The sequence below is a fragment of the Dermacentor variabilis genome, chromosome 3, assembly GCF_050947875.1.
Source record: "Dermacentor variabilis isolate Ectoservices chromosome 3, ASM5094787v1, whole genome shotgun sequence".
Taxonomy (NCBI): domain Eukaryota; kingdom Metazoa; phylum Arthropoda; class Arachnida; order Ixodida; family Ixodidae; genus Dermacentor; species Dermacentor variabilis.
This window is the reverse complement of record NC_134570.1, coordinates 6,149,621-6,168,551: the sequence shown is the minus strand read 5'-3', so window position 1 is coordinate 6,168,551 and position 18,931 is coordinate 6,149,621. Positions and strand designations below refer to the sequence as shown.

The following is an 18,931-nucleotide window of genomic DNA, read 5'->3' as shown; positions in this document are numbered from 1 at the left end:
GAAAGAGGAGCCTTCCTTCTTTAATTTCCCGCCAAAAGTGACTCCGTTAGTAAGCCAGTGACGTTGAAATCCGGGGAAGAAAAAAAGCCCTGTGCGCGATCCGATTCGTTGACTAGCACACGTGACCAAAAACGCGTGCTGTGGTTGGCTGCGCGAGGTTCCCATCATCTGCTCCACTCCGCAGGCGACGCGACGGTGCGTCTCGTAGGTTTCTTGGCACATGCCTAACGATGTCCAGTCCACCGGAAAGTTCACCACGAGGCACAAGTTCGGAAAAAAGAAGAAGCGATCAGCTTATAACTTTCAAAAGTGCTCCATTGCTTCTGAAAGCATCGGGAGTAGCTCGCCGCCAACCGCAAATGATGCCGAAGCCGCGGACGATGCCAAAGTAGGCCTAGCCAGCTCACAAATGAGTGAAATCGTTACAGACAGCGGCCACGTTCGGCGTGACGCTGCAATGTTGCAGCGTGCGGATTTTTTGCAGAGGGAGATGAATGCTCAAAAAACTTCAAGTTTTTGCGTCAACGCCAGCAACAAAGCGGGTGTTGGATTTGCTCACTCGCGCCGACGGCGCTGCAGCCGCGCCAGTCGACGCTGAGGCAGGCTTCACTATCCTCAGTAGGACTCTGTGAACGCACTGATGTCGTTTGTCAAGTGCAAGGTGTGCGGCGGCAGCGTCACTGGAGGCAAAAGCGAATGGTAATCTGGCCTCGCCATAAAGATCGTTATCACGTGCGCGTGTTGCGGCGATATCGCACTGGCGTGGAGCTCGACCCGCGTGAACGACAACCTTGCAGTGCGCGCGATGCAAGCCACCGGGAATCGGCGAAAGGTGCCAAATGATGTTTTTGCCGCATTTGGGTGGCCGTGGTCAGGGCGACTACTTTCCTGGTGGCTTTTAGCCACTTTCACTACAAAATAATGCAACATTATTTCTGTACTTTTGATTAAAAGTAAATGTATTCCTTTTTTCTCGAAACACCGACTTTTGACTTGTTGCTGATTTGCCGCAGCGATATCTCTGCCTTCAAAGCAGATAGAGCCATAATTTTTGTTGTGGCTTGTAGCTGAGGGTGCAAAGTACACAATGGTAGGGTCCGATTTTGGAATTTATGCTTTAAAAATTTTCAATTCTGCTTTAGATCAGACAGTGGGGTAGCCACAATTCGAACAGTAAAGATTGAATTGCTATAAAATTGCTAATATTTGATGTATCAAAATAGTATTCCTACCATTGTGTTCCTAATGTTTTTTAGTACCCAGGCATGTGCCAATATGAATATTGTAGCGCATTTTTTTTCCCTATTGTTTGTGCAATATATGAACAATGAATTTCATTTATCTTCGGAACGAAATGTCCTATTGGAAAAATAATTACATATTTGAAATCAGCACAAAAGTCTTAACACGAATGGAAAGTTTCATGAATATTGATGGAAAACATCATGAACATTATTTGAAGAGCAGTGTCCCCCCTTAAAGTACCACATCTTATGTTGCCTTTGAACACAGCAGTAACGTAAATTCAGTGATGCAGAGGGAAATTTGCTCTGGCACATTGCAACAAGTGGCCAGGATGTTGCAACAAGCGACCGGTACGTTGCAACAAGCGACCGGTACGTTGCAATAAGTGACCGGTACGTTGCAATAAGTGACTGGGCCTCTTTGATTAGCAGCCCCTGACAGTCACGAACTGCTTGGGAGTGCTGTGCCGCATTCAATTTTGCTTGGACAGCTTCCTAAGCACCACAAATTAGTCCCGAGAGTTTCCAGAAATTAGTTTAAGCTTTTTCACTGACCGGAAGTTTCGAACGGGCTACAGACTGTTGGAGCTGTCAGTTGACTTTCACTTTGACCAGCACAAGCAGCTAGCAGACGACGGCTGCCTGAAAAAGACGCGTGCAGGATTTGCCACCATGCTGTGAAAGATGCAGTGTGGTTCTGCGTGCTCTATCATGTCTGTTACATCAGTGCTTTCTGTGCCATCATTCAAGCTTTTCATAAGCCGTGTAACTACTGCTACTTTAGTTCTTGTGTTTCTTTTTACAGGCAAGCGCAGTGATATCAGTAACACAAGCTCACTTTCTTGGTGCGTTTTGCAAAATTTATCATGCACATTGCTGCGTGTAGTGAGCAGGTGGATTTCACGTTTCAGGTGAGTGAAACTGGTGTGTAAGGAAGCATATAGCATAGCAAGTGGGGCTGTTTATTGCTGGTAGCGGCGGTGGTACACAATCGTAGCTTCGGCGATTGGTAATTCACATATGTTGGTTCCTTCATTCCTATTAGAGGTGTTGGATTGTGCAACATTTTGACGAGACACACAGAAGAGACACACACCACAGAGCGCTCTCTAATATGCTATACCAACACGCCCAGTCATCAACCTTGGCAAGTTTCCTTAATTCCCTTGTCATGTTTGAGCGTTTGCTTTTTGACATATGCAATTACAGTGCAGTCCACTTATAACGATACCACATACAGTGAAATGTCGGTATAACGAACTTCAGGGGACTGCGGGAAAATGTTCGTTATTCTGAAAGATTGTTATACCGAAAGCCCAAAAATTAGCCATAATAATAGCATTTCAGTAACGTAAACGTCCTACCTTTGAAACGGTACCTCCTTGAACTCGTTTCTCACACAATGCACACGTGATCGACAGACAAGGCACATTTATTTGAAATAGTCCGTGATCGTCTTCTGACGGGTGCAGCACAAACTCTGCAGCACGAACGATTCCAGACCATCCGCATTCTTATGCACGCCTTCGGTCGCTGTGCCGCTTTTGGCTATAAATATGCGGAGTTTTCGCAAGTAGTCCAACGCATCTGTGGCCGACACGGACTCGTCGCGGTCTTCGGGTGCTGCCGTAACGTCATCGTCCATGTCGTCGCTGCATTCCTCATCTTGAGTCGCCGTGCCCTGGACGCTCTGCAGTATGTCATCAGTGGTAAGCTCCGCTGAGGTCCACGTCGCGTCGTCACACTGGACATAGTCGTCAAATGTGACTGAAGGATCGACGGCTAGCTGCTCGGCCACCTCGCTCCAAAGCTCGCTCGAACTGCCCTCCGCTGCCGGTTCATCGGTTTGTGGTTGGCCATCTGTGATAGTCAGGCCGGCCTTCTTCCAGCAGTTTTGGATGGTGGTGGACGTGACGCTCCACCATGCGCCTGTCAGCATTTCCGCAGCCTGTCGGACGTTGATGGCTGTCGAGTGCTGCAGGCGTAGGTTGATGAGCAGCCGCTGAACAAGGCGCTTCCGGAAGTGTGACTTCACGCTCCTTATTATACCTTGGTCCAGTGGCTGAAGTACTGATGTGCAGTTCGGCGGCAGATACTCGAGCTGCACATTCGTGAGCCGTATGTTGACAATGTGCGCCGTGCAATTGTCCACAATCATCAAAATGTGCCGCCCCTCCTTCCTCATCTTCTCGTTTACCGTCAGCAGCCACTCGGAAAAGAGCTCGCGGGTCATCCAGGCACGCTGATTCGCCCTGTACTGGCACGGCAGCGACACTACATTTTTCATGCAGCGCGGCTTCGAAAACCTCCCGATCACCAGAGGCTTCAACTTTTCAGTGCCATCTGCATTGCAGCAATACAGCACGGTGACGCAAAGCTTCGACTTTTTGCCGCCTCTGCACTGTTGTCCTTTAAAATGCATTGTCTTGTCCGGGAGAAGCTGATAAAAGCAGGCCGTCTCGTCTGCATTAAAAACATCAGCTGCTGCGTAAGACTTGACCATTTCGTGGAAGCTTTCCTCCCTCCACGTGGCTGCTGCTGCTTCATCTGCTGCCTTCTCCTCGCCAGACACAGACTGCCAGGTTACGCCGCTTCGTTGGCGAAAACGGTGGAGCCAGCCAGAAGAAGCTTCGAAACCGGTGACCTCAAGAATTGCAGCGAACTGCCGCGCCTTCTCCTGCAGCATTGGGCCTGACACGGGCACATTCTGTGCTCTCACGTCTTTAAACCAAGTCAGCACTGCTGCGTCAATATTCTGGAAATCGCCGAGCCGCAGTCGCTTCCTTGATGGGGCAAGCTGAGATTCTTGCTGGTGCTTCAAGATTTTCTCTTTATCTTTGAGAATCGTGGCGATCGTCGACTGCGCCACTCCACGTTCTTTAGCCACGACGGATTGTTTCTTCCCGTCTTCTATCTCGCGAAGAATGTCTACTTTCTCGCTTAAAGAAAACTGCTTTCGCTTCTTCACCGTGGTTAGAGTTGTTGAGCTCATGGCAACGTGAACGCCGGCACGCACTTCTAACACAATAATATAACCAGAAGAAAAACAAGATGGACAGGCCTGATAATGGTGACAGCGCGCGAACAACTGAGAAAACAAGCAAGAAAAACGTGATGTGGCGTTGCCTCCGCAACAGGAAAAAAAGAAAAGGCCCACTCCAGCGTTAATTACAACTTCTTTTTTTCCTTCTGCAGCACCGTCTCAGGTTTTACGAGCCCATGCTCCCGCCTCTCCACTCACAAACCCTGGTGCGTCATTGCCTCCGCAACGGAGAAGGGGAAAAAAAAAAAGTCCCCGCCCGCATCTTTCTCCTCCCGCGCCATCTCAGGTTTTTGCGGGAAGCAAGTTGCAAGGCGCCCGCTCTTCGCGCTGCATCGTCTGCTAGCTTAGAGCTCCGACTGCCGTGACGGATACACTGAAATCTAAGAATCCTCGCATTTCGGGATATGAGTTCGTAGTACTGAGGTGTTGTTAAGATGACACGGAAATTAAATAACGATCGTTATTCTGAAATGTTCGTTATTCTGAAGTTCGTAGTAGTGAAATATTTTTACATTGAAACTATAAGCAGTCGGCATGGGATTTCTTAAAAGTTTGTTAATCTGAAATGTTCGTTAATGTGGTGTTCGTTGTAACGGGGTTTGACTGTATAACGATATATCTGTTATAACGATCAGTCGACATGAGAGTGTCATTTTATGCATTAGGTCTATGGGGAAAAAAACCATTTATAACGATAGGTTATTCACCGCATATTGGATATAACAATCAATATTTTGCCATCTGGACGGCGTTTTCCGTGCCAAATAATCGTGACATTTGCGTTGCTTAGTTCCCTGAAACGAACAATGTCGAGACGAGGCAATACTTACCTCCATAAGTTTGTATCTCCAGCCATTACCGCGCAGCGCATCCTGCCTTGCCCGCGCACCGGAGAGTACCTGAGTAGGCGCAGCGCGCCACGAGATGGCGCTAGCTGCTTTATGCGCGTCGGCCAGTCGCTCAAGTAATAGTAATGACTTTCATTGCTTCTGATCGCGGAGCTCCAAGAGCAGATCACTGCTTGCCATCTTCGAAGCCTTATATCCTGGACCAAAAACTTCAGTCAAAGACTGAAACAAGGAATGGAGAACTGGTTCACAATGGCTTGTCTGGTTTTTTTTTTTTAGTGAATTACATGGAAACGAGGGAAGTTGTGGACTAAGTGTCCGCAAAACTGAAAGATATCTTTGGTGCACCCTCGTTTCTGAGGGCAATCAGGGAGTTTAGGAAAAGCGTTTCCCATAAGTATAGACGGGGTTTTCGGCCGCGGTGCGACCACCCACCATGGAGCTCAACAGGGGGCTGTGACAGAAGTTCCTGCAAGAGAAACCCTGCCAATGCCAGCCGTACATCGCTGCTATAACCAAATACAGCATAGCCAAGGCTGGCGAGCCACACAAGGTTAACCCTTGCCGTTCGAAAATTCGGAAGTGAGAAGTGAACAGAAGACACGAAAGATGAAAAAGGCGAGAGAGAAAGACTAAGATCGGAGAGGAGGATAGAAAAAGGCAACTGCCTATTTCCCTCAGATGGGTCAGTCTGGAGGTGCCGTCTATGTGAAGTAGGTGTGTTGGAGTAGGAGGAGGCCAAAGAGGTGTGTTGCCACGCCGGGGGGCATTAAAGGTCCGAACACCTGGCATCGGCTCAACCCCAGGATCGCCCTTTCCCCAGACATGGCTAAGTCGCGCATGGCTACACCCGGGAGAGACCCTCATCTGCTCGGGTACATGGTGTCGCAACACACTAAACGCCTGCTGACGCAGACGCCCCTGCGGGGCTATTTGAAAAGTTATGCCACTATTTTGTGATGGCAATGGCGCTGGCTGGGCTCATACTGGTTACTGTACTTACACTATTCCAATGTGTGCCCTTTTCTTTATTCTTTAGCGAAAATTGGTCCAAACATTGCCTGAACGGTGCAGATGATACGAAACCAAAACCGTGCTCAAGGCATTTGCAGCAGCCTACCGTGAGTGCCAGTGATAATTGCGAGCAAACATTTTTGCTTGAAAATATTCCTAGAGCAGGCCAAAGATTAAAAAAAAAGAAAAAGAATAAGCCTTTTAAGCGGGAGATGCGTCTGACACATTCACTAATCCATAGTGTCGCCAAGACATACACTGCAGCGACTGGGGTCACAATTGGAGTCCGGCACATTTGTGCTGACCAGTTAAGGGGGGACGCAGCAATTGATGTGGTCAAATTGTCAAAATTTTCGATTTTCTGATTAATTTTTTTTCCACGATCCACGGACCTTTATTTACCTCATGGTAAAATATTATAAAAAATTGCACGGTATAAATAGAGAAAGCAGCACTTTCCTAGAGTGCTGTCATAAAAAATTGCAAAAAAATCTGGCTTTGGAAGGCCTCGTTGCACTGCGGATCGCCCAGCTCTCCGGTCACGCAGCGCCGCCATCTTGGTATCATCGTAAAGAGGAGAGATTGGAGCTAAAGATAGCTGGAGCGACGCATTTTTCCACCGAAAAATAAACCAGCAAACGCAAGTGAAAGAAAGGCAAATGCGGCATTGCGATTGGGTGCAGTAGTCACATGGGGCACAGGACGCGCTCCTATTGACTGTTGTAGATTTGAATTGCTAACGAACCTCTCTCACGCGCGTTTGCGCAGCAATGAGCTGCGTATTCCGATCAATGTGATTGATGATCATGGCAGCTTATGCACCTTTTCTGTGATGAGTCCCAAAGGAATCAAGTTTCAAATGGCCCGCGTGTATGGAAGACCACGAAAGGTGTGGAAAAGAGGGAAAACTAGTTGTAGAAGCGGATGCTGCCGAGCTTGTTGACGAGGCACGACTGGTGCACGTGGGTGAGCAGGAAAACACGACTGTGGGCTATGGTGAAGGTACGCCCGCAAGCGATGGTGTCGGCACATCCGCGAGCGATGGTGAAGGCGCGACCGCGAACGATGGTGACGGTGCATCCACATGTGGTCATGACGGCAACGTGACATAGGTGGAGCAGAAGCTTTCGCATCGAATATTCAACCGAAAATTTCAGCTCCAACTCTCACTAATAAAGAGGTTGCGCAACGAGAGACAAGAGCCGACATTTTGAACGCATTGTCATCGACCTCTGCAAGACGGATGGATGCACGATGATCAAAAAGGCAACTAAGGTGCACGAAACTGCTGCAAGAACGCAAAAACTACATCAAAATATAAAGAAGATGGGTCCTCATAGGAAAAGGACTATATCCCGGGCAGGTTTTAGGTGCTCAAAGTAAAGATTTAAATTTTTACAACCAAATGAAAATTTGAGCTCCGTTTTCTCAGCTTTCATTTCTTGTGCAGTTGCTTTCAGTCATCCCAGCGCCATTTCACAACGAATGAAAACAAAATCATGCTGTCTTTTGCACTTAGACCCTGAAACATTGATGAGTGCAATAAAGCTATCCACCTTTACCTGCACCTCACAAAAAAAAAAAGAAAGAAAATTCATAATTGTCCTTTTTTTGCAAAAGGTGTTAGTAAGACAATATGCATAGAAAGTTAAAAAAAAACATTTTTATGCTATTTCGGCATTTAAAAATAAACCAATAGCTTTATTTCACAGAATAGGTCTTTGTGAACATGTGGATGTGAAAATCTTGGTGAACTTATGTGTAATTAATTAATTTGGGGATGACCATTAGAGTTTTTGTGCGCAAACAAACAGGGACGAAGAATAGGGGCAACACACGGACGAGCGCTTTCTAACAACTGGTTTCATTTTTGAAGAACTACTTACTTAAATACCCACAGAACTGCGCGATCTAGAGAACAGAGCACGCCTACAGCGCATATGATACCCGCTGATCTGCGCGATCAAGTCAAAAGAGCAACGTCAATATTACATATAACACTTGTGATAAAAAAAAAAAAAAAAAAAGAAGGCGTGGACAAAAGCCGCCCAGTCATACTAAAAACAGCAAAGTGCATAAAAACAACCACTTACAATAACATGCGTTAAAGATGTGATGATAGAAGCGAATTTTCTTTATCTAACAATGAAACAGAAGGATGGCTGATGCATTTTTCTTTTTGTTTTTCAATCCAGTATGCTTCCACGATTTCCCTAGCGGTTTGATTCCTATGCCTGTACAAAATGTCTGTGCTAGTAACACAAGGGGAGCAACCATGTTCTTGGCAATGCATTGCCAAATGCGTACTAGGGCGACCTTTTAGGCTAGACAAGTGCTCCCTTAACCTAGTGTTAATGCATCTCCCAGTCTGCCCTACGTACACATGACCACACGTCATAGGAATCTGGTAAACAACGTTCTTCGCGCAAGCAACAAATTGGTTCTTGCGCGCATGTTTAACAGTGCATTCTTTCTGTACATCATCCTTACTTTCGAACTTCTTTTTAACCTTGGAACACACACTGCCTATTTTGTTTTTTGCCGAAAATACCACTTTTACTTCATAACTACCAGCCACCTTCTTAAGTCTGTGTGAAAGGCCGTGCACATACGGAATCACTGAAACTAGGTTAAGGGAGCACTTGTCTAGCCTGAAAGGTCGCCCTAGTACGCATTTGGCAATGCATTGCCAAGAACATGGTTGCTCCCCTTGTGTTACTAGCACAGACATTTTGTACAGGCATAGGAATCAAACCGCTAGGGAAATCGTGGAAGCATACTGGATTGAAAAACAAAAAGAAAAATGCATCAGCCATCCTTCTGTTTCATTGTTAGATAAAGAAAATTCGCTTCTATCATCACATCTTTAACGCATGTTATTGTAAGTGGTTGTTGTTATGAACTTTGCTGTTTTTAGTATGACTGGGTGGCTTTTGTCCACGCCTTCTTTTTTTTGTTTTTTTTTTTTATCACAAGTGTTATATGTAATATTGACGTTGCTCTTTTGACTTGATCGCGCAGATCAGCGGGTATCATATGCGCTGTAGGCGTGCTCTGTTCTCTAGATTGCGCAGTTCTGTGGGTATTTAAGTAAGTAGTTCTTCAAAAATGAAACCAGTTGTTAGAAAGCGCTCGTCCGTGTGTTGCCCCTATTCTTCGTCCCTGTTTGTTTGCGCACAAAAAGTATAAATATGAATATGTTCCAACTAGGCCGACTCGCAGTTATGCTTCAGACCATTAGAGGTGGTCAATTGTTGTAACTCAAAGACTATAATAGATAGAACAAAACTAATTTCAGTTATGATGTCAGCATAACAAATCACACCTGCATGCCAAATTTCACCACTTTATTCCCATAAATAAAAAAAAAACGTTTTCATTGCCATGCCCCCCCTTAAGTTTGAATTATCCAGCGAGGGCTAATTACAGGATTGAAGTAACGAAAGCCTTCGTCCATAAATATGTATGGACCCAGGTGAACCTTCACTCGAGATTTAATTAATCAAGAAAATAACCAGCAGGAGTCTACTATTTTAGAAGTAGGATTATTAATTTGATCAACGTTCCCAAAATACCAAGCAACAAGATGCACTTGTGTAAGTGGCCCATCTTCGAACGGCGCTTCGCTGCCAGAAGCGCGGTGGTCACCGCGAGACAGAGGAGCAAGAGGGGTGTGGTGGTCGACCTGTGATGACACCATGAGTCCATACTAGTTCGTACATACCTCTGCAGTGAAGCGTCGGATCTGCACCGACGACAGAATTGCTTTCTGAACAGCGAAAGCTACCGCGAGCTTCGTAACGCATACGCACACACACGCACATACACACACAAGCACGCACACAACCACTTCAAAGCACGAAACAGCCGTTATCCGTTACCTTAACTTAATACAGATGGTGCGGGACAATGCTAGAAGAGCGATCAGTCTTGCGGATGCAGAAAATGTGGGCTTCAAACAAATACCACAAGCGCCTTCCGTTTCACTCTCCCCGGAGTTCCGAATGTGCACAAATAAAGAAGCTGGAGGGTGGCAAGCCATGAGTGCACAAAGAAATTGAAACCACAGTTGGTAACAGGTTTAATTGTGGTTTCCAGAAGCTTACGTCATTCTAAATCACAAGTTGTGGTTTCGAAGTTAGTGCGAACTCAGCCTTCATAATTATTTTTTAAGCACTTTGAGGAAGTGCACTTGCTCAAAATAAGAGCATGATATGGCTTTATTCCATACACTATCCCGCTCCTCCTGCCCCGAGCGTCTACAGAAACAACATTTGAATGCAGCTCTACTTGCCTGTCCCAGACGTTTTTGGCCAGCCCACACGGAAGTGTGGATGATCTTGAGGAACAGCTGTCCAGTGCGTGGGTTGAAGATGAAGATGGCACCATTGATGGGCTTGGTTGTCAGGTTCCCTTCAAAGGTCTGTTGGAAGGGTTACACATGACACATCAGTGGACAGTGCACAGGGCACGAGTTCAGTGGAAGTTCCAGATCTACTACAGGGGTGGTGGTGTTCGTTAACACTCCCAGGGTCGCTGCCCCTGGACGAAAATTTTGACAGTTCACGTGCGGTTTGCGTCTCTAGACATCGAGTGAGCGTATTGATTGATTGAATTAAAGCATGTTTTAAAGTCTGAGCTTTCATGTGCCAAAAGCACAAATTATGAGGCACGCTGTAGTGAAGGACTCCGTATTAATTTTGACCACCACAGGATCTTTAACATGCTCCTAATTCACGGGAAACGGCCATTTTTGCATGTGCAGCCACAGCGCCCAGGATTCGATCTCACAACCTCATGCTACTTTAGTAGCACAACACCCTAGCTGCTAAGCCACGGCGGCAGGCAATAAAGTATGTTATGTTTTACCTACACGGAAGAATGTCTCAATTTGAATAGCATTCTTGGCATTGTCAGACCAGGGGAGTACTCTGTAAGTGTCCACTTAGTGATGTCCAATTCATCTGTTGCTGAAGTTCCGATAAGGTGGGCTGGTGGGAAGGAGACAGGCGCCCCCAGCAAATCAACACTTCAGCAGCAGAAGAACTAGACACGTCCACTAAGTGGACACTTGGCGTATATCTCCCCAGTTTGTTTCCAGCGATCTAGTTTAACAAAAAATGTGGGACAATTCCGAAGAAAGTGAGTGCAGTGCAAAAATAAGGCGTGTGAATACAGTCAAACGAATTTATAACGATACCAGTTTTAACAATATATCTGTTATAACAATGTGAAGTTGCTGCACCGTCGACTTTTGTATGTTTTCCATGGTGAAATAACCCACTTACTACAATGCCCCGATGCCGCATTATCCCAGTGTTTCTTTTAGATTTCTCAAGCTGAGATGCTGCTGCGGCAACCTTCCCGCATTCTTTAAAACGCACCTTTTGGGGCTACCAAAGCGATGCCTCGATGGAGCTCGTATGTCACTAGCCACCCGTGACCCCTCTTTGTAGTTGTTATAGCAGTGTCATTCTTGAGCGCCGAGAGCCGCGGTTTGTTAACAACATGTGATTGGAGCGCGTGGGAAGCAGAGTTAAAGAGACTGACAACTGGCCAGAATGTGTTCCGAGACGTTGATGAGAACGAAATGACTATGATTTATAGTGACGGAATCTAGCAGGCTGTTTGGGATTCATGTAGGAAATATAATTTTAAATTGGCAAAGAAAGTCAGAAAAACCAGTAAGTGGCAAGGGCCGGCAGTGAAACCTTGATACTTCGAAATGAAGTCAAGAGATTACTGTATGCAAGTTGAGTGTCACTAAGTACAGTACAATTATTGCTTAATATTGCAGACAGTATATTATCAGACATGCTTTGTTCTACGCATATTACGAAGTAAAGAAAGTCCATGCTAACGAGCGGCGCTCGCGTCGTCCTGCATGCATGGAGGCACACATGCTGCTGTACGCGTGCAAGTATAGTGCGAGTTCGCAAGTACAAAGAGTTTCACGATCGCCTTGTGATACAAGATGCCATCGATGAGCTCTGCCGTGGATAGATACGTTTTTTAACTTCGTGCCGGCGCCTCTGTTATACTGTACCAATGCCGTGCTCTCCGCCTACTGTTGGCAGATTGTCGGTGTCGGTACAGTGTGACAGAGGCGCCGACACGAAGGAAAAAAATGCTGTCACCAACCATTGGCAGACCGAAATTGGTGTCTGGTTGGCCTAGTGTAAGTGAGCCTTCACCAATCGGCATTCTCCAGGCGGGCTGCTTGTGGCGGGGACGATGGCCTATCAAGCAAGTTGGATTCATTGCTTCAGCTGCAGCTTTCGTCCATCAAAGCATGACATTTGGGTGCTACTTCATAAGGATATAAATTCTAAGCATGCATGCGAGCTAAAAATCCTTTGTTCCAGCTCGCTCAGGTCTTCGACAGACATCAGAAATCAGAAGTGCACGTTTGGCTGCACCAACACCAACTGCGTATCATGTGTAAAAGCGTTGTTTCATTTTTGATGCACTTGGTTTCGTTTTGACTAGTCAAATACCAAAGCAGTTGAACCGGAAACCGCAGAAACACGTAGCTATTATCACAGAAATACTTTAACACTTTGGAAAACATGAATCGCAGAAACACCAACTCGACAAACAAAATAATACTTTCTCCCACCTACAACCGCACTTGTCGTCTGCCTCCCACTAATGCTAGCCTATAATCGCTATTGCGCTCACCTATCATAGTTTTCGGCATGCTTCAGTGAACGACTTCATCCTCACTACAGATAGAAAAGTTCTGATAAAAAAATGTTCCATGGCGTTTTCTGCGTTACTACTTCATGATTAGATGCTCTGGCCGGTGAGTCTTCCATTGCACTAGAAAAAGTGGGTACCATGAAAATTGGTTGTCAGTCCCTTTAAAGTTAAAAGAGCCCACACAATCGGAAGCCGGATGGGGCAAGGTGGCGGAGGAGGAGAACTGGCCTGCCCGCCATTACAGTTTTCTCGGAACAGGTAAGACATCTCCGTTAAGATATTTTTTTCCTGCAACTCGGTTATAACAATGGAATTTTCGTGGCGCTTGAATATTGTTATAAGTGGGTTCGACCGTATTTGGTGTACTGGGTATAGAGACCCAAGCTATTCTGCAAGTTGCATGCGCCATGGAGCTGTTCCATGCAAGTGAGCGCCTCACTTAGTTGTTTACGGTGCAAAAGGAGCGCCAAATACGCCGCGGACGAGCTGCCCCGACTGATGCGATCACGGACTTTGCCTCTGCAAAGTGCGTCTGCCCTATTACATGCACTCTGCGACGTCGGCCCGAAGCGGCAAACGCTGCAGTTCGCAGAACAGCACTGCCTCTGCTGGTGCACGGTTCATCCAAGTCAACAGGACTGATTGGAACAGCAACGTGACATGGACCAAGGGGAGTTGCAAAAAGGGAGCACGTATTTCCAAAAGTATGAACGCATGTGCAAAGGTCCAGTCAAGTGTGTGCTCGTCCCCAGTCAAGTGCTTGCTATTTACAACATAACTTCACTACTTCTTCAGCTTCACAGGGCAAAAGGCATTTGATACTAGTCAAAACGTGATCTATTGATTACAAAAAAATTTTTTAAAAACATTTTCAGGGTGTCTACAAAGTTGACATTTCTAAATTCCCAGAGTTTTCCATGTTTTCCCTGGGTGCCTTTGCAACATTACCTGAGTGACACAGAACTTTGTTTCATGCCAACACAGGCTGACACCATGCCGCCCAATGCTTTCACTCTCTAGTGAATATGTTAAAAAATAAAAAGACTTAATCCAGTTTGAATATTAAGGTGTAGTGCTTATCTTATTCAAAAAAGAAAACAGAAGGGAGGGGTTAGTAAAATGCAAAGCGAATAAAATACCTTCGAAAAAAAAAGAAATGGTAAAACCAGTTGCAAATCGAGTCCAACATTCTCAAATATTTTCGACAAGGCTGTTTCTAACAATAGCAAGCTTGTTGGCATAAGGCGCAAACTTTGTCAGAAGTGAGATCCTCTTATCAACGGCTGGTAAGTCAACCTCAACTGTCGTGACATATACTGAAGCAAGATATCAAGGTGGATGAGCTGATTAGGATTCATTGTTTTCTTGGTAATAGCACAAAGGGACATGGACAAAAGAAAGAAACACGACAAAAAAAAGGAACAGGACAACACGGGTGCCCGTGTTGTCGTGTTTCGCCAATGTTGTCGTGTTTTTTTTTTTTTTTTTGTCCCTGTCCCTTTGCGCTGTTACCAAGTGAATGATTAAAATTAAAGTGTCCGAAAAATTTGGGGCAGTTAAAAAAATGAATGCACATCATTTACTGCTCTTAAGAGCTCAAGTTGTCACACGCACATTCGAAACAGCTCCAAAGGCCTGCCAGTACACTTATTAGGCATATCATATCGCTACTTGTACTGTGACAGGAGACGACACGTGCACGCGTGTATAATTAAGGAATACATACTGTGTTCAGTGACAATTGCCCCTTCCCAAGCTCATGCTTCACAGCGTAACATTCCTCCATTGAGGCGAAGATGACTTTCGGGAACCAGCATTAGGCAATGCACCATGCTTTCCGAGCTACGAAGACAATTGTGAGGGCCACAAAGGCGCAGTCGGTGCCATTGGTGACAGCGGCGAATTCGTACAATGAAAAACATGGCACAGAACAGCAGGAAGCTTAATAGCGAACGTCGAAGCAGCTAGGCCTAGTGTTGCAGCGTTAGTGGCTACAGCTGCCAGCAGATCCGCATGCGAGAGTGCCGGTTCAAGGCGGCAAGGTAATCAAAATGGCAGTAGTGGTGGCTTTCTCTCATGGCATTTCGGACCTGGGGTCAGGGCAAAAAAGTTAGGAAAATCGGATGGCAAAGGGTTCTTGCGTTCGAAATTTCGGACGTTCTTATACATGGACTCTATGGGGCACGTGGTGGTGCCACGAAGGTGTCTGAATTATCGGGCGTCCAAAAAGTTGGTCATTCACTGTACAATGGAAACTCCTCCAGCTGACGTCAGGGCGTCAAAGACGATTCATTACATTTCCTGTGCGACTCGAGCAAGCATTAGCGCGACTTTTGTTCGCTTTCAATAAAAAATGCAGCTAATTTTCCCTGGCAGAAGTGCAAATTCCTTGAGTTTTCCCCGAGTATTTCCAGACTATTCAATATCCCTGAGAATTCCCAGTTGGTAGACAACCTGATATTGCAGACATTTGTACATACTAGAACTGAGCTGCGATCCGTGCTGGAATACTAATTTGGAGTTCCCTAGGAGCAGACCGTACTGTACACCTTGATTTCTATGTAACTAATAGCTTGCTACATTTTTTGTTATGACTGATTGCACATACCTTGTGGATGGTGACACGGTAGACATTGGTGTCGTCAACAAACCAGATGATCTGGTTAGAGAATAGCTCGCCATAGTTCTGGGAGCTGAGGTAAGGCTCGGTGGGCTCAGAAGAGTACAGTTGGAGACCCTTGCGAATACGTTCGCGCAGCACGTACAATGCTGGGTTGGCCTTCATAATCTTAGCCATGGCCTGCTGGATGAGTGGCTTACAGCCTGGGAACCAGTTGCCATAGGCACTGAAACACACACATAGATTATCTTTAAGGATTATCGTAGTAACTCTACTGCTACTGTTTATGGGAGATGCAAGCCAGCATGGAAACGATGTTCAGGACATGGATTTGCCTAAACTTTGTCCTTCTGGCTTGAAACAGATTTCTGACTTTACAAATTCATTAAAGAAATACTGCCTTAGAAATGCAACAAAGCACAACAATTATGCATGTACAGAATCTTATTGCTTAGTGCATTTAGAAAAATAGAATTGCTTCAAACTTTAGGCCAATAAATGGTAGTAATGCAGCGTAAAAGCCACAAGCATTTCTGAAGCCATTAAGCATGAAGATCAGACAATTCCAAGTGCTAACCATCATTCTCATGGTAGCTAGCTGAACGACTGCAGCACCAGAGAGTTACGTCTGGTAACTTTAGTAGCAAACTGAACTGCCCAATAATACACCCATCTGACAGCAGCAGCCATTAAGTAGCATCACAGCAAGGAACATTCGTTGTCAGTATATTGTACATGCTGAGATCAAGGCACCTGACCTGCCTCTCAGGTCTTAAAAAGATTACAAATTAAATTGCCATGTTTTACGTGCCAAAACCACGATCTGATTATGACGCATGCCATAGTGAGCGACTACTGAATAATTTTGGCAATCTGGGTTCTTTAACATGCACCTAAATCTAAGTTACAAGATTGTTTTTTTTTTATTTCACCCCTATCAAAATGCGTTCTGGATCGAACTGGCTAAATTGAGTTCAGTAGTGGGTCCTTTCAAGTCATGCTTTTGTTGAATCTTGCTGAGTGAGCATATCGTCACAAGCAACCTTCGTGTGCCATTTTTCATCATGATATTTATTTATTTATTTACAATACTGCCAGTCTCATATCGAGACCATAGCAGGTGGGCATTGATTATACATACAGTGCATGTTTTATATACCGAATGGTAAGAGCATCAAAACATCTAAATGGAAATACATCAAACAGGTGCAATGCACAATTTTACAACACTAATAATATGAATAACAAGAGCAACTCACATAAATAGTACACTTCAGGTTACATGTACGTAAAGATTACTACAATGTTATAAAAACAAAGAAACAAAGGAGGTAAATGTTTAGCTATAGTTCTGAAAATGGGAGTTCTAACGATTATATGTGCACAAGAACTATTTTTTCCTAACTACTTATTTCACCTTCTAATAATTTAACAAAATCAGACTGCAGTACTGTGTTAGTTATAGATGCATCTAGGTTATTCCACTCACAAACAACGTGGGGTAAAGGAAGACTGAAAAGTATCATTATTACAAAGGAACTCATTTAGTGTATATCCTACTTCTGTTTTTTCTACTTCGTTTAGTGCACACCTACTAGTGTATATCCTACTTCTGCAACAAGCTAACATGTCGAGCTTAGTGCTCAGAGAAATTAACTTTGGAGATAACACAAACTTGATGAAACATGGTCGAAACGACACACACTGCGCTGACTTCTAACACCATTTTATTGCCATTGCCAAATCATGTGTATACAGCCGAACCCACTTATAACGATATCGGTTCTAACACTACATTGGCTATAACAATGAGAAGCTGCTACACCGTCAACTTTTGTATGTTTTCCATGGTGAAATAACCAGCTTGCTACAATGCCCTGATGCCACATTATCGGTTATAACAATGAAGACTGGCTGCTGGGTGGCCATGCTGAAAGGTAGTAAAAGGCGAAATCCTTGAAAATAAAAGAAGAAACCGGAAATTCGAGCTGCTGCTCCAAGAGCCACCGCGTGCTCATTTTCCAGCCATCCTTGTGCGTCTCTCTCCTGTCCCCCTTCCACTTCTCCAAACACGAATGGACCGTGCCAACTGCGCTGCTCGCATGTTGCTCGCTGGCTCCTCAGTCAGTGTAGTTCTGCAAACAGCTTAATCGCTCGCGTTCGTCTTCGTTTGTTGCATTGAAATCGTTCTGGGCCGTGTGGTTTCTCAGCCTCATTTCACTCGCCACTGAAATGGAAGATGGTTGATCTGCTCGCCGATCATCGGCAATGCACGACGTTGCCAGTTAAGGGGGGATATGGGGATCAAAGCTAACTTTTTTATTTACCATTCGATTTTGATTAAATTTTGCACAGATGTTAATAATATCACATAAACAAAACTGTGAAAATATGGTGAAAATATGGCTGCAATATCTGAAGTACTTTTTTTTTTACAAAATTGTTCTGCTTTCATTTTTGCAAAATGCCTGCACACCTGTATATTGGTGCTAGGACTTCAAACAAACATTGATAGCACTCCTATATGTATCCTCCACACAGTGACATTCCTGTAATTTTTCTTGCCTAACAGAATTTTTTTTATATTTTCATTCTTTTGCAGCTACTTCAGTTGCATGAAAATCTCGACTGTGAAAACAAAAGATAACAAATTATTGAAGCAACTATTTTGAAAACAAAACATGTCACTGTGTGCAGTGGTGCACAATGAGTGTAACGAAACAAACGGTGTAAAAATATTTATAACGGTGGCTGAGATATTGGCTTTGCAAGTTTACCTTCGTGGTAGAAAAAAGTTTTGAGAAAAAGGTGTTTGAAGTTTTGGGCCATGTTTATTCGACTAGAAACTACCGGCCTTGTAGGTACAGGTGTCAGGTTGATCTCTTGGCTTCTTGGATCTTTTATGCTTGCTTTCATGTGCTTTTTGTGCCCTCTTCTTGCGCAAGGCATCTTTCTCAGCTGCTCGACTCGCTTGAATCCGTCGCCACCGAGCATGCTCCTCCAGCCGTAAACCCTATCTTCCGTTCGGTTGCCGGCACAGAACCAAGTGACGCGCGGACAGTGGCGACGGTCATATTCAACACCTCCGACAAGATGAATTGTGACTCAAGATGCGACTGCATGGTGCGACCGTTGCTGATGCACGGTTCGTCTTCACGGCCGCAGACGCTCGCGCTTGGACCGCACTTTCGTCGTTCATCTCGGTGACGGCGGTGGCACAATCGGGGTACGTCGCAGAGCATTTACAGGGCGTTGCAGGCCCGGAAGCATCGGAAAAGGCGGTTATTAGTTCGGTATCATCACCGCTGGAACTCAAGGCTGCAACAGCCTGCGAATTGCCCGGCAATGCGTCGACAGTCTAAGCTTGCACGCGGACGCAACTCTGCTAGAACTACTTATCCTTCGGATGTTCGGCGGCTTGCGCTTGCGGCTGCCGAAGCGGTGCTTGGTCGCGTATTTC

At 45.2% G+C, this 18,931-nt stretch overlaps 1 protein-coding gene across 2 annotated transcripts in view; it reads right to left on the bottom strand.

Annotated features, from left to right (window-relative positions):
* Prp8 (pre-mRNA processing factor 8) overlaps positions 1 to 18,931 on the bottom strand; it is a 376,058-nt gene that overhangs the window by 65,385 nt on the left and 291,742 nt on the right. For both annotated transcript variants that reach the window (XM_075684108.1, XM_075684107.1), the window contains exons 29-30: positions 15,460 to 15,697; positions 10,444 to 10,572 (exon numbers count right to left, since the gene is read on the bottom strand). In XM_075684108.1, the coding sequence (XP_075540223.1) occupies positions 10,444 to 10,572; positions 15,460 to 15,697 (367 nt within the window). The remainder of the gene's footprint in view (positions 1 to 10,443; positions 10,573 to 15,459; positions 15,698 to 18,931) is intronic.